General features: G+C 41.7%; 1 protein-coding gene across 1 annotated transcript in view; it reads right to left on the bottom strand.

The window, feature by feature from the left end:
* LOC111159679 (spectrin repeat containing nuclear envelope protein 2) overlaps positions 1–13,032 on the bottom strand; it is a 275,318-nt gene that overhangs the window by 201,292 nt on the left and 60,994 nt on the right. The window contains 6 exon segments of the mRNA XM_022522256.1: positions 68–279; positions 3,000–3,158; positions 4,916–5,050; positions 7,525–7,698; positions 7,995–8,153; positions 12,469–12,639. Of these exon segments, the coding sequence (XP_022377964.1) occupies positions 68–279; positions 3,000–3,158; positions 4,916–5,050; positions 7,525–7,698; positions 7,995–8,153; positions 12,469–12,639 (1,010 nt within the window).

The following is a 13,032-nucleotide window of genomic DNA, read 5'->3' as shown; positions in this document are numbered from 1 at the left end:
ATTTGATTTCACAAGGAGCTTCATCTCGTTTTTCCCTGATGTGTAATTATTCTCTAGAAGCACTAACTTGGTTTTCGATGTGCCTCCCGTGGTGGGTTGCAGTGTCATATGAATCTCAGAAGCACATTTCCGCAGTCGTTCTATCTTTTGTTCATAATCTTTGAGCGCTCTCCTCATTTCTTGTTGACTCTTCTGGGAAGTCAGCTCTTCACATAGCTCCCGCAAGACATCCATGTGGTGATCTAGCTGGTACAGACTGCCTTCCTCAGAAAAGCAGGCCTGATTGAGGAAATAAAGCAGAAAATGTGCTTCAGATGAGCTTACATGATTAGTCCATAAGGATTAGAAAGTAACAGATGTGTGTGACTTCAACATCACATTCTTTTATAGGCCATCGACTGTGTGCCCGATGTGGTAATGGGCACTGGAGAAACAAAGATGAGGAAGTCAGCCTAAAAGAGATTCACCACAGTCCAATAATGCAGTGAATGAAACCAGAATTCGTCACCCCAAAATAAGCCTCTTTTTTTTTGAAGTGATCTCTCTGCCCAACATGAGGCTCAAACTCATGACCTCAAGATCGAGTCACATGCTTTACAGACTAAGCCAGCCAGACAGCCTCCAAAATACACCTTTCTGATGTGAAAATTATTTTGAGCTAAAGGCAATTAAGAAGCAGTAAATACAGAAAAAGCTCCTTGCTTCCTGCCTAACGGCCAGAAATAAAGTCTCTTTTTATTAGAGACAGACTCTGGTCAGCCCAAAGATCGTACCAGAGGAATCTGCGAACAAACCTTGTTAAACTAACCCTTATCTTTGTCTTGTCAATTCTGGTCTCTTTGTCTAAAAGGTATAAAAAATTCCTTCTCTGGCTACTTCTTTGGGTCTTCACTCTCTTGCGAAGGCTCCCGTGTGAACGTAACAATTCAATAAAATATGTATGCTTTGTTCCTGTTTGTCTTTGTCAGTTTCATTCTCAGAGACCCTCAAGGGGCGAAAAAACCTTTTTCCTCACCTACAGCAGTCCCACACACTATGGGTACCTAGTGTGACAAGTGTTACGATAGAGCCACTGTCTGCCATAAGGAGTCAGAAAAAATCTACCTCACATGTGGGAACCATCAGAGGGAGATGCAGAAAGAACAAGGACAAGTCCCCTAAGTAAAAGGAGAGAGAGGACCTTCCTACCAGAAGGAACAGACGAGAGGAAAAAGGCTCCAGCTGTTCTAAAACAACAGCAGTCTAGTGAGCTGGAGGGAGGGCACCGCACAGGAAAAGGGATACCGAAGGCGTGTCCTGCAGCCAGGCTGTCAAGGACCTGCGTGGTCTTCTAAGGAGCTTGGAGATGTTCTGAGAGTAAGGGCGAGCCACTGACATAGGATCTGTGGTTCAGCAGGGTCTCTCAGGGGATGGGTCTGGAAAATGACATGACCGTCATCAAATGGGGAGAATAATCTGGGTTGAAGGCAATAGCAACAGTGGTGGAAATGAAGGAAAAGAAGAATTGTTCTAATGAGTAACAGAGGCGGCCTGGCACCAGACTCCATCATGACTGAGCCAGAAGGAAAGGGGATGGGGAGGAGGGGAATACAGAGGCGACACTGCCCTTCCTGACGAACAGACACAAGAGGAAGAAGAATTTGAAGGCAGATAGTATTGAAGGGCTTTGGACACGCCGAATGGCAGGTCTCTGAAGAACACTGGTGACATCTACTACTCAGAACCTGGAGTGCAGAGGAAAGGACTCAGCTGCAGACAGAAATTTAGGCACTAACATTACAGAGAGGGTTTTATCATTAAAACCAAAGATGGGAAGGGTGCCTGGGTGGCTTAGCGGGTTAAGCCTCTGCCTTCAGCTCAGGTCATGATCTCAGGGTCCTGAGATCAAGCCCCAAATCGGGCTCTCTGCTCCGCAGGAAGCCTGTTTCTGCCTGCCTCTCTGCCTACTTGTGATCTCTGTCTGTCAAATAAATAAAAATAAAATCTTAAAAAAAAAAAAAACCGAAGATGGGGAATACCCGCATGGGTCAGTCGGTTGAGTGTCTACCTTAGGCTCAGGTCGTGGTCCCAGGGTCCTGGGACAGAGCCCCTGGTTGAGCTCCCTGCTTGGCAGGGAATCTGCTTCCTCCTCTCCCTCTGCCCCTCCTCATCACTTGTGCGCACACTCTCTCTCTCTCTCTCTCTCTCTCAGATAAATAAATAACATCTTAAAAAAAAAAAAAGAAAGAAAGAAAAGAAAATGCAGAGGGCATAAAATCCCTGAGAACAGGCATGAAACCAGCCAAAAAATAGACTCTCAAAACTAAAACATTAAGACAACAAAATGAAAACAGAAATTTGTGGGGCCCCTGGCTGGCTCAGATAGTAGAGCATGTGACTCCTGATCTTGGGGTTGGGAGTTTGAGCCCTACACTGGGTGTAGAGATTACCTGAAGAGAGAGAAATCTGCGAAGGACACTAGGAAGAAGCTCCCCACTTCCCACCAAAAATAATAAAATAAGGAAAAGCAAAAGAGACTAATATTGGGAGAGTTACAGCAGTAGAAAGTTTAAAGGAAAGAAGAGGGGTCAGTACTGTCAAATAAACAGAAGCAATCATATAGGATGGGGGCCAGAGAGAGGTCATGAGATATGCCTCCCATTTGCTATCATTCCCCAAAGCAGCAGTTCTAAGGACACCATATCCCCTCAAAATCAACTGTGGCTACTTTAGCAACAGGTGACATATTTGTAACCAGAGTCTGAAGGACAGGGGCTACGGAGACATAGCAAGGAAAGTCATGAAATATTAACTCGATGCTGAGTTTTTTTCACTTCTACAAAGCAAGCAGCTTTGTAGTTAGAGAAGGAACTGCATAAGGGATAGTCCCCAGGGGACAGACAAGAGGGCTGAAGTAATTTTCAGGGCAGGTTTAATCCCAGGCTAAGTAAGGACACACACAACCATGTAGGATAAACTCCAAAATAATGACAGCACTTAAATGGAAACAGGTGGTTTACCTCATGTTCCTTGATGAGACCCTTGGTCCTCCCTCTGCGAATCAGTTTCTTCTCTTTATTTATTTGTTTTTCGAGTCTTGAAATATTGTCACTGAGCTTCTCTTTTTCAATGTCTATTTTCAGTTGTTGAATATACAAAGACATCTCATGATGAAGAGCCTGCCAAAAAAAAAAAAAAAGAAAAGAAAAGAAAAGAAAAGAAAGCCACAGAGGGTCATAGTCACTATGGGAAAAGAATACATTGGAAAGATTTCCATCAAAAACCCAATAAAGGGGCACCTGGATGTTTCAGTGGGTTAAAGCCTCTGCCTTTGGCTCAGGTCATGATCCCAGGGTTCTGGGATCTAGCCCCACATCGGACTCTCTGCTCAGCAGGGAGCCTGCTTCCTCCTCTCTCTCTCTCTCTCTCTCTCTCTGCCTGCCTCTCTGCCTATTTGTGATCTCTGTCTGTCAAATAAATAAATAAAATCTTAAAAAAAATACCACAATAAAAATATTTGTAGTAACAAAGGATAGAAAGGGAGTTTAAGCGGCATTCTGGTTCATCCTTGTGTCTTCAGGGAGGACGTTTTAAACTATACCAGACCCAGAAAGGAACTTTCTTTTTCTTCCTAACAACTAAAAATGTGTGTTAGCTGAACGACACCGTTAAGAAAACAGAAAGTGAGACTCAGACTGAGAAAACACATAGACAAAATGCATAGCTGAGCCTATGGAAAAACAGCATGGAACGGTACTGTGTCTTCGGGATGGGATTCTGAAGTAGCGAAAAAAGGACAGAAGGGAAACATTGTGGAAATATGAATAAAGTATAAACTGAATAATGAATAGGTATTAATGCATGAATTGTGACAAAGGTAGCATATTAATGTAAGGTGAGAACAGTAGGAGAAACTGGGCATGGGGTATACCAGAACTCTCCGTACTATCTTTGTAATAATTCTGTGAATCAAAAATTGTTCTAAAATTTAAGTTTATTTTAAAATGTGTCTTAAGAGCACCTTAAACAGTAGACATTCAATTATATTACTTTATTTTCTCTCTGTCTCCAGGCACACACACTGAATACTAATCACCCTTTTCTGAATACAATCTCTGTGGCAGAGGCTTTAGATAAATCCTTGCAATAATCCTGCCGAGGAGTTTGGGTTATCCCGATTTTATCAGTGAAGTTCCTAGAAGTTAAACAACTTACCCAGGGTCATAGCTCTTGAATCCAGGTCTGTCTGCCACCAACACCCATGCCTATTTCTCTAGGAAAGAGAGTGTGTGTGTGTGTGTGTGTGTGTGTGTGTGTGTATGTACTGATATGTTGTCTCAGTCAGGATCCAACTAGGGACCCAGGAAACACTAAGTATTTAACTCAGAGTGAATTAAATGCCAATGCCCATGCCTATTTCGCTAGGAAACTGTGTGTGTGTGTGTGTGTGTGTGTGTGTGTGTTGATACATTGTGTCTCAGTCAGGATCCAACTAGGGACCCAGGAAACATTAAGTATTTAACTCAGAGTGAATTAGATGCAGGGAACTGGTGAGGCGAGGGACGAAAGAGCAGAGAAGCCAGAGAGGGGACTGAAAGGTGACCTGGAGATGAGCCCAGCCGCCAGGTTGTTCCTCCCATGGGGCTGGAGGCTTCAGACAAGCCCAGACAGAAGGGTCACCAGAAGCTGGAACTCTGGAACCCGCAGCCAGGGGAAGACACAGCCGCCAGGGACTCTCCCTTCTCCCCTTCCATCACCCTGAATCTCTAAACCGTGTTGTCACTGGCTGAACACAGAAGCCAGTTGGGTCCTGGGCACTGCAGGATTGACCTCGCCGTGATACCAAGCACAAGGGGACACTAACAGTGACCGAGCACAGACAGGCCCCGGGGTTGGCTCTACCAGAGGAAGCCCAGACACATGTGCATGTCCTTACCTCCCACTTGGTGCAGGCACCTCTACTCTCTTCTTCCAAAGACAGCTTCACACCCTCAGTTACGTTATTTTTCAGTTCTTCAACAGCCTTCAGATACTTGGCCAGACTTTTAGAATTAAGAATTATTAGTGCTTCCTAGAAAAGAGAATACAAATGAGAACATGAAAGCCTCATTCTACTGCCAAGTCCTCAAAGCTCATTTTGGTAGGTCTTTAACAGGCACAATTAGGAAAAGACTTTTTTTTTTTTAAGATTTTATTTATTTATTTGACAGAAAGAGATCACAAGTAGGCAGAGAGTCAGGCAGAGAGAGATGGGGAAGCAGGCTCCCAGCTGAACAGAGAGTCCAATGCAGGGCTCGATCCCAGGACCCTGAGATCATGACCTGAGTCAAGAGCAGAGGCTTTAACCCACTGAGCCACCCAGGCGCCCCACAGGAAAAGACTTTTTGAAGACAATAAAGATTTAGGGGAGACTTTTTGTAAAGTAAGGTTGACATCCCTTTTGCATCTCTTGAATTATTTTGAAAAGAATTGCAAGATACTTATTATTCAAATGTAGTCAGACATTTGAGAACCACAAAAAGACTTCTTTAGGATATTCAGGATGACTTCTGTTACCCTCTGATAAATAATTAAGAGGATTATTGTGCAGGGTAATGAGCCACTGGCGTTGTTTCCTCTAAGGTTCTTAAGTACTAGTGAGTGGAGGACCATACTTCCTTGACAATACCATATGAAGAACACGGTGGCTTGTATTAGAGATTTGTGTTGCAGTAAGACACAATTTACAGCAGGGTTAACAGGAAAATATTTCATCTTGTGCATAAGGCATTTTTATGCTGCCATGAGTCAACATTACCTTATTGTCAACTTCAAAGTTTTGCCCAGGGCCAACCACACTGGCAATCCTGCCCCAGAGAGGGAGTGGCTGTAGACAGAGATGCGACTGCTCCTTATCTCACGCTCACCTGCTCGCAGGGAGTAGTTACCTGGCAATTACCTGGCAGAAACCTAGTTAATTAGCAAACGACAGAACAAAGAATAGTCTAGGGTTTGTGAAAGAGGCAGAAAACCTACAGGAGACAGAAGACGAAAGTAATTCTAGGGAATAAGGCAATTCAGCCGGGTGGGAATTCGCTGATGCCCTCACGGCATCTGCTATGGGCCTCCTGCAGAAAAGGTACGGTGCTGAGCCCCAGGGCCCTCCTCCACAGCCTCCGTGAGGCCTGCGAGATTTATGACCTAGGGAGACACTAACCCACATGCTGGCAGGAGGCTCCTACTATTCATGTCTCCCTGGAGACCCAAGGTCTCAGGGCAGACCTGGCAGGGCAGGGGTCTTGCTTCTGTTTGAAAACAGATCTACTTTACTAAATGCCGGAGGAAAAAGGTGGGGAGGAGGGGGAATCCCTCCCTCAGATTCCAAAAGGCAAAGGGTCAGAAAGAGGAAAACAGTGTCAGCCCAACACCTCTAACTCCCCCTCTCTGGAGGAGAAGGGGCCTGCAGCCTCCATGTCTCCTCTGCCTTCTGTCTCTCCTGAGCAGACCCTATCAGCATCCTGACATGCAGCCCAGTGGTTATTACGAGAAGCACTGAGAACCACTGACTCTATAAGGTCAGTTTAGTACTCTCAGCAACCTGGGAAGAGAAGCGGCAAAAGCCTACAGAGGGAACCAGTCAAAGGGGGTGACTAGCAACGTGTGCACAGCACAGATCAGGCAGGGAGGGTTCTGAGGTCATGGGAAAAGCGGTGTCGAGATGGCTGATAACGGCCCCGTCTCGTTCACAATCCAGAAAGCAACACAGGGAATGAGGCCCAGAAAAGTGAAGGAGGCCACAATAGACTAAAAAGAGGCTCCATCTCCCAAAAAAGTGTGGGGGTAACCCCCCCACAGGTGCCTAACGCATTTTAAATGTTCAGCAAGTGTATGAAATGTTGAATAAAGGAATGAGCGGAAGGATACCCAACACTCAACCAATGTGTCCAGGGGTAGAGCCTTGTCTTACTTTGACTTCCTATCCCCCCAAGCAGCTGCCCTGTGTTAATGACCAGTGACTCTCGGGTTTGCACACATCTTCAGCCCCCTCTCAAGCCAGGAAAAAGCAACGTGAAACTGCCTCCGTCCAGAACAACATCACTGGGTCTTGAACTACTGTCAGCACTAGGTCCACATGGAACTTTTATCAATGCATTTTAATAATAAAAGTGCTATTTCACATTCAGAGAATTTTACCTATCCCAAGTGCCTTTACTGGCCTCATTTTCATTTAAAGTCTCACAATGAACTTGGTAGCTGGCCTTATTTTAACCGTTTCACTGGTGTGAAAAGCAAGAGAAATTAAATCCATGCTCACTATCATAGAATCAGCTGTGCTCTCGACGCACTACCCCTGAGTCCACTCGGCAGTTCTATAATAAAATTTAAATTGAAAAAATCATTCATGTTGATGTCTATTTTTAATAGTTTCCGGGAACAGCGTCTCAAACTGGGAAGCTTTGTCAAGTTACCATAACTTTGTAACGACAGGGATGAAAACACCTCGATTTCAAATGAGACAGGTAGCCAATAATAAAGAGCCTACATTTGATGGCAGAGAAGTCCCACCTTGTATTTTGAAATTAGTCCGCTCTGGCTTTCTCGTTGTCCAAGTAATTGCTCAGCCCTTGTCATGTAGGAGTCGAGCTCCTTCTGTGACGCTTCCATCTTCAGCCTGACATCCAGGTTGAACTCGGTATCAGCCGAGTTTTTTAACGCAGCAACTAATTTTACCATACTGATCTGCAGAAACAAAAAAAAATTCTCAACGCCTGACCCAGCTGTTCAGTAAGTCATAATAAACATACTCTTTGAGTAGTAACTCTTAAATTCCCACTAGATATAAAAATAGCCTATTTATTATATTGGTATTTTCTAATATGCTCTGAATTATTTAAAATACATATATAAAATGCAAAAGTAATATTTTATAAAACACGGCCCATGTCTAAGGCAACCCCTCCCTCTCTTCCCCATCCTCCCACCGACCACTCACTTTTAAAGACAAATTCATCAACTAGGAAATATTAAAGAGAGACCTGAACTTTCTCTTTGGCTTCTTGAATCTTTGTCTGAAGCCCAACTGTGAGAACATGTTGAAGGGACTCCTGGCTTGAAATATTTTGTACATCCATTTGTAAGATATCTTCAGTTCTAGACACAAGCTCCTCATACATAGAGCCTTTGGCAATAAGGTGCTATTAAAACAAAGTGAGACCATGATAAAAATTCTGATTAAATTTTAAACATTGGCCTTAATCTCATCACAAAATCATAAAAATGAGATAAATCCCAAATGAGATAAATCTGTACTCTAGAAATGTTATTTTAAAAACTCATTTTGAAACTTTGTATCAGTACAGACTCTGAGAAACATAGGCTTTTACAGATTATTCTTTATACAGTAAGCATGTCAATAAACTAAAGCCTAGAAGTAATGCAACGCCAATTGACAGAAAATAAGTTGAGAGAATAGTAATAAACTTTAAAATGAAGTTGTTCTAAGTCAAATCAGTTGGAAGGAAATACAATAACCGTTACTGGAGAAAATGACTACTGGAAAATAAATCTTTTTAAAACTATGCTTTCTACCACATACTAAAAATAAATTTCAGATGGATCAGAAAGTTACATATAAAATAGGAAACTATGAAACAAAAGAAATTATCCATAAAAACTAACATACTCTCTCTGGGTATGAAGCAACTTTTTGGGGGTAAGAGTAGAAACATAAACACGAAGATTTTCTATGTAAAATAAAATAAACAACCTAAAAGTCCACGAATTGGTAAAAATATATGCCATACAAATGAAAATGTGTCATGACTCAAAGAGCTTATAAATTCAATAAGAGAAGTACCAAGATTCCCCCCCAATTCAGAAAACACATAAACAGGTAATTTACAGAAACAAATGGTTGAATAATACATAACAGATAGTTCAACCTTACATGTAATAAGATAAGTACAAATTAAAATAATAACAAGGTACAGCTTTTCAATTATCAAATCAGCAAAAAAATTAATCACAACTCAAGGATGGTATGAGTATGATAATACAGAAATCACACTTTGATATCAACTAGATAAATGCTGATTTTATTTATCTTAGAGCAGTGGGATCATGGTAATTTTTATTTTCTTTATTCTTTTGTGCAATATTTAAATGTCCTACACTGAATGTACTACATTCATTTATCATTTTAATGTTTTTCTCTTTTTCATTATTAAAGTAACAAAAGCTCACATTAAAAAACTCAGAAATGGAAAGGTACAGAATGTAAATGAAAAGCTTCTCTTCTTCCCCATTATTCCCTTTGTGGCCATTTAAGTCAATCATTCACACATTCATTTTAAAAATACTTGGTTTGCATCTACTAGGCAACAGGAATTGTGCTAAGAGTGGGCCATAATACAGGATCAACACAGAATTAGTTCTCTGTTTATCTTTACACACATTTTTCTATGGATGTAAAAGCATGAAGTATAAAATGCAATTGTTTTATCCTCAACGTCACTCATTATCAGGGAAATACAAATCAAAGCTATGATGAAATATCATCTCACAACTGTCAGAATGGCTAAAATTAACACAAGAGACAACAAGTGATGGCAAGGATAAAGGGGAACCCTCTTACACTGTTGGTGGGAATGCAAACTGGTGCAGCCATTCTGGAAAAGAGCATGGAACTTCCTCAAAAAGCCAAAAGTAGAACTACCCTACGATCCAGCAATTGCACTATTAGGTATTTACCCAAAGGATACAAAAATACACATTCGAAGGGGTACATGCACCCCAATGTTTATAGCAGCATTATCAACAATAGCTAAACTATGGAAAGAATCCAAATGTCCACCAACCGATGAATGGATAAAGATGTTGTATTTATACAATGGAATTACTCATCCATCAAAAAGAATGAAATCTTGCCATTTGCAACAAAGTGGATGAAGCTACAGTGTATTAGGCTATGCAGAATAAGTCAATCAGAGAAAGACAAATACCACATGATTTCATTCATATGTGGAATTTAAGAAACAAAACAGATGAACATTTGGGAGGGTGCAAAAAGACAGAGGGGGGAAACAAATTATAAGAGACTTTTTTTTTTTTTTAAGATTTTATTTATTTATTTGATAGATCGCAAGTAGCCAGAGAGGCAGGCAGAGAGAGAGGGAAGCAGGCTCCCTGCTGAGCAGAGAGCCCGATGCGGGGCTTAATCCCAGGATCCTGAGACCATGACCTGAGCCGAAGGCAGAGGTTTAACCCACTGAGCCACCCAGGCACCCCAAGAGACTCTTAACTACATAGAACAAACAGGGTTGATGGAGGGAGTTGGGTGGGGGATGGGCTAGATGGGAGATGGGTATTAAGGAGGGCACTTGTGATGATGAGCACTGGGTGTTCCATGTAAATGATGAACTGCTGAACTCTATTTCTGAAATTAATACTGAACTGTATGTCAACTAACTAGAATTTAAATTTAAAAAAACAACCGTTTTAAAAACCATTTTAAAAAATCACATCACCTATACTGCACAGCAATTCACATTTCTTTTTTTTCCTTAAGATTTATTTATTTATTTGACAGAGAAACAGCATGAGAGGGAACACAAGCTGGGGGAGTGGGAGAAAGAGAAGCAGACTCCCCGATGAGCAGGGAGGCTGATGTGGGGCTCAATCCCAGGACTGCGGGATCATAACCTGAGCCGAAGGCAGATGCTTAACGACTGAACCACCCAGGAGCCCCAGCAATTTGGTTTTTTGTTTTTTGTTTTGTTTTTATTTTATTTATTTGACAGAGAGAGACAAAGCGAGCAAGGGAACACAAGGAGGGGGAGTGGGAGAGAGAGAAGCAGACTTCCCGCCGAGCATGGAGCCCCATGCGGGGCCTGATCCCAGGGCCCTGGGATCATGACAGGAGCTGAAGGCAGACGCTTAACAACTGAGCCACCCAACGCCCCGCAATTTGCATTTCTTTATGCACCATATATCTTGCTCTAATAAAGATCTACTTAATTCCTTGTAAACATAAATATATTCCAGTATGTTTGTATTTTCATTGTTTATAGAAGGCTTCAAAATATTGAATTTCTCATTCCTCACTCATTTCTTTCACTAAAATAAATTCTAGTTATAGCAAATAAATAAATATAAAAATAAAATAAAAATAAATAAAAGCACTGACAGATGGCACAGGTAACTTTTTTTAATATTTACAAAGCAATAAAAAATACCATTCTGGGGCGCCTGGGTGGCTCAGTGGGTTAAGTCTCTGCCTTCAGCTCAGGTCATGATCCCAGGGTCCTGGGATGGAGCCCCACATCGGACTCTCTGCTCAGTGAGGAGCCTGCTTCCCCCTCTCTCTCTGCCTGCCTCTCTGCCTACTTGTGATCTCTGTCAAATAATAAAATCCTTTTTTAAAAAACCATTATTATAAACCATGAAAACACAAAGTGCTATATATACACCTTTCAGAAAGGCAGGTTTAAAAAAAAATAATTATATAAATATTCCTTTATTCCAGGAACTTTCCATCTTGTTGTAATTTATGACATGCTCCATAAGTTTTATAGCTGAGCGGGAACTCAGTAAAAACCTCAATTGTAACTTCTTTCCCAGGAGAACTGAATGATATTAAAACACACTCTTGCTTCATTGCTTTTCAATGAGTTGAACTGCCAGAGAATAAAGACAGAGAGGTTTTAACAACATCCGTCACCCTCCCTGCATCAAGGAAGGAAGGCAAAGTGGTTTAATCAGTGGGTGAGCTTTCAAAGCACAGATCCTATAATCTCTTACACTCACAGTGCACCGACCTATCTGACATTCTGTAGCTGGGAAAATTAGTTCAAGAATTGAGAGTCATAAGGTAGTACTGGTGGTCTCCTAACCTATTCTCTGTCTTCAAGCAAAATCACAGCAAATGATCCAGGGATGACAATCCATGCAATTATTAAAACTCTGAACAAAGAAAACTCAAACAGTCCTATTACTACTTATTTTTTTTTTAAAGATTTTATTTATTTAGAAATAGAGAGAATGAGCAGGGTTGGGGGCCAGGGAGAGAGGGAGAAAGAATCTCAAGCAGACTCTCCACTGAGCACAGAGCCCAAGAAAAGGCTCCATCCCATGACCCTAAGATCATGATCTGAGCTGAAATCAAGAGTCAGACACTCAACTGAGTCACCCAGGCACCCCCTATTACTACTTACTTTAAAACTGTATTTATCTTTTTTTTTTTTTTTTTTTTTAGGATTTTATTTACTCACCTGAGACAGAGAGATACAGAGAAAGGGAGCATGAGCAGGGGGAGGGAGAGGGAGAAGCAGACTTCCCACTGAGCCAGGAGCCTGATGCGGGGCTCCATCACAGGACCCTGGGATCATGACCTGAGCTGAAGGCAGATGCTTAACCATCTGAGCCACCCAGGCACCTCAAAACCTTGTATTTATCTTAATACTTAAGTCCACAACCATGAAATCTATTCTTTTAATACTTTTACACTCCTACCTGCAAACGTTCTTCCACTGAGGCATCAACACCCTCTTGACGTCTCAGAAGCTCCAAAAGAGATTCGGTTTCTGCCTCCCAGATTCCCACTTGTCCAATGAGTTTTTCAACCTCTTCAGCCACTTGAAATTGCCCTGTGAATTCATTTTCTTTTTCACGTTCTTCCCCGGCCTACAACAGTCACAATTATTGCTAAGAACAACATTTATATTATAAAAGAATTTTCAGTTAAAAAAAGAAAGTTATGTATTTTTTTCCTGAAGACATCTAATTCAACCTATTTTAGTAACTTAAAACCTAGTTTTGGGACAATGATAATAGCACTTTATGATCGTATTAATCACTTTAGAAAGTAAAAATTTTGTTCACATATATTTCCTTTTTTTTAAAAGATTTTATTGATTTGAGAGAGAGACAGCATGAGCATGGGGAGGGGCAGAGGGAGAAGCAGATGCCCCACTGAACAGGGAGTCCACATGGGGCTTGATCCCAAGACCCTGGGATCTTGAACTGAGCTGAAGGCAGATGCTTCACCAACTGAGCCACCCAGGTACTCCATGTACA

The sequence above is a fragment of the Enhydra lutris genome, unplaced genomic scaffold (genome assembly GCF_002288905.1).
Source record: "Enhydra lutris kenyoni isolate GAN:26980312 unplaced genomic scaffold, ASM228890v2 scaffoldscaffold4, whole genome shotgun sequence".
NCBI lineage: Eukaryota > Metazoa > Chordata > Mammalia > Carnivora > Mustelidae > Enhydra > Enhydra lutris.
Note: the sequence above shows the minus strand (reverse complement) of the source record. Positions and strands in the feature narration are given on the sequence as shown.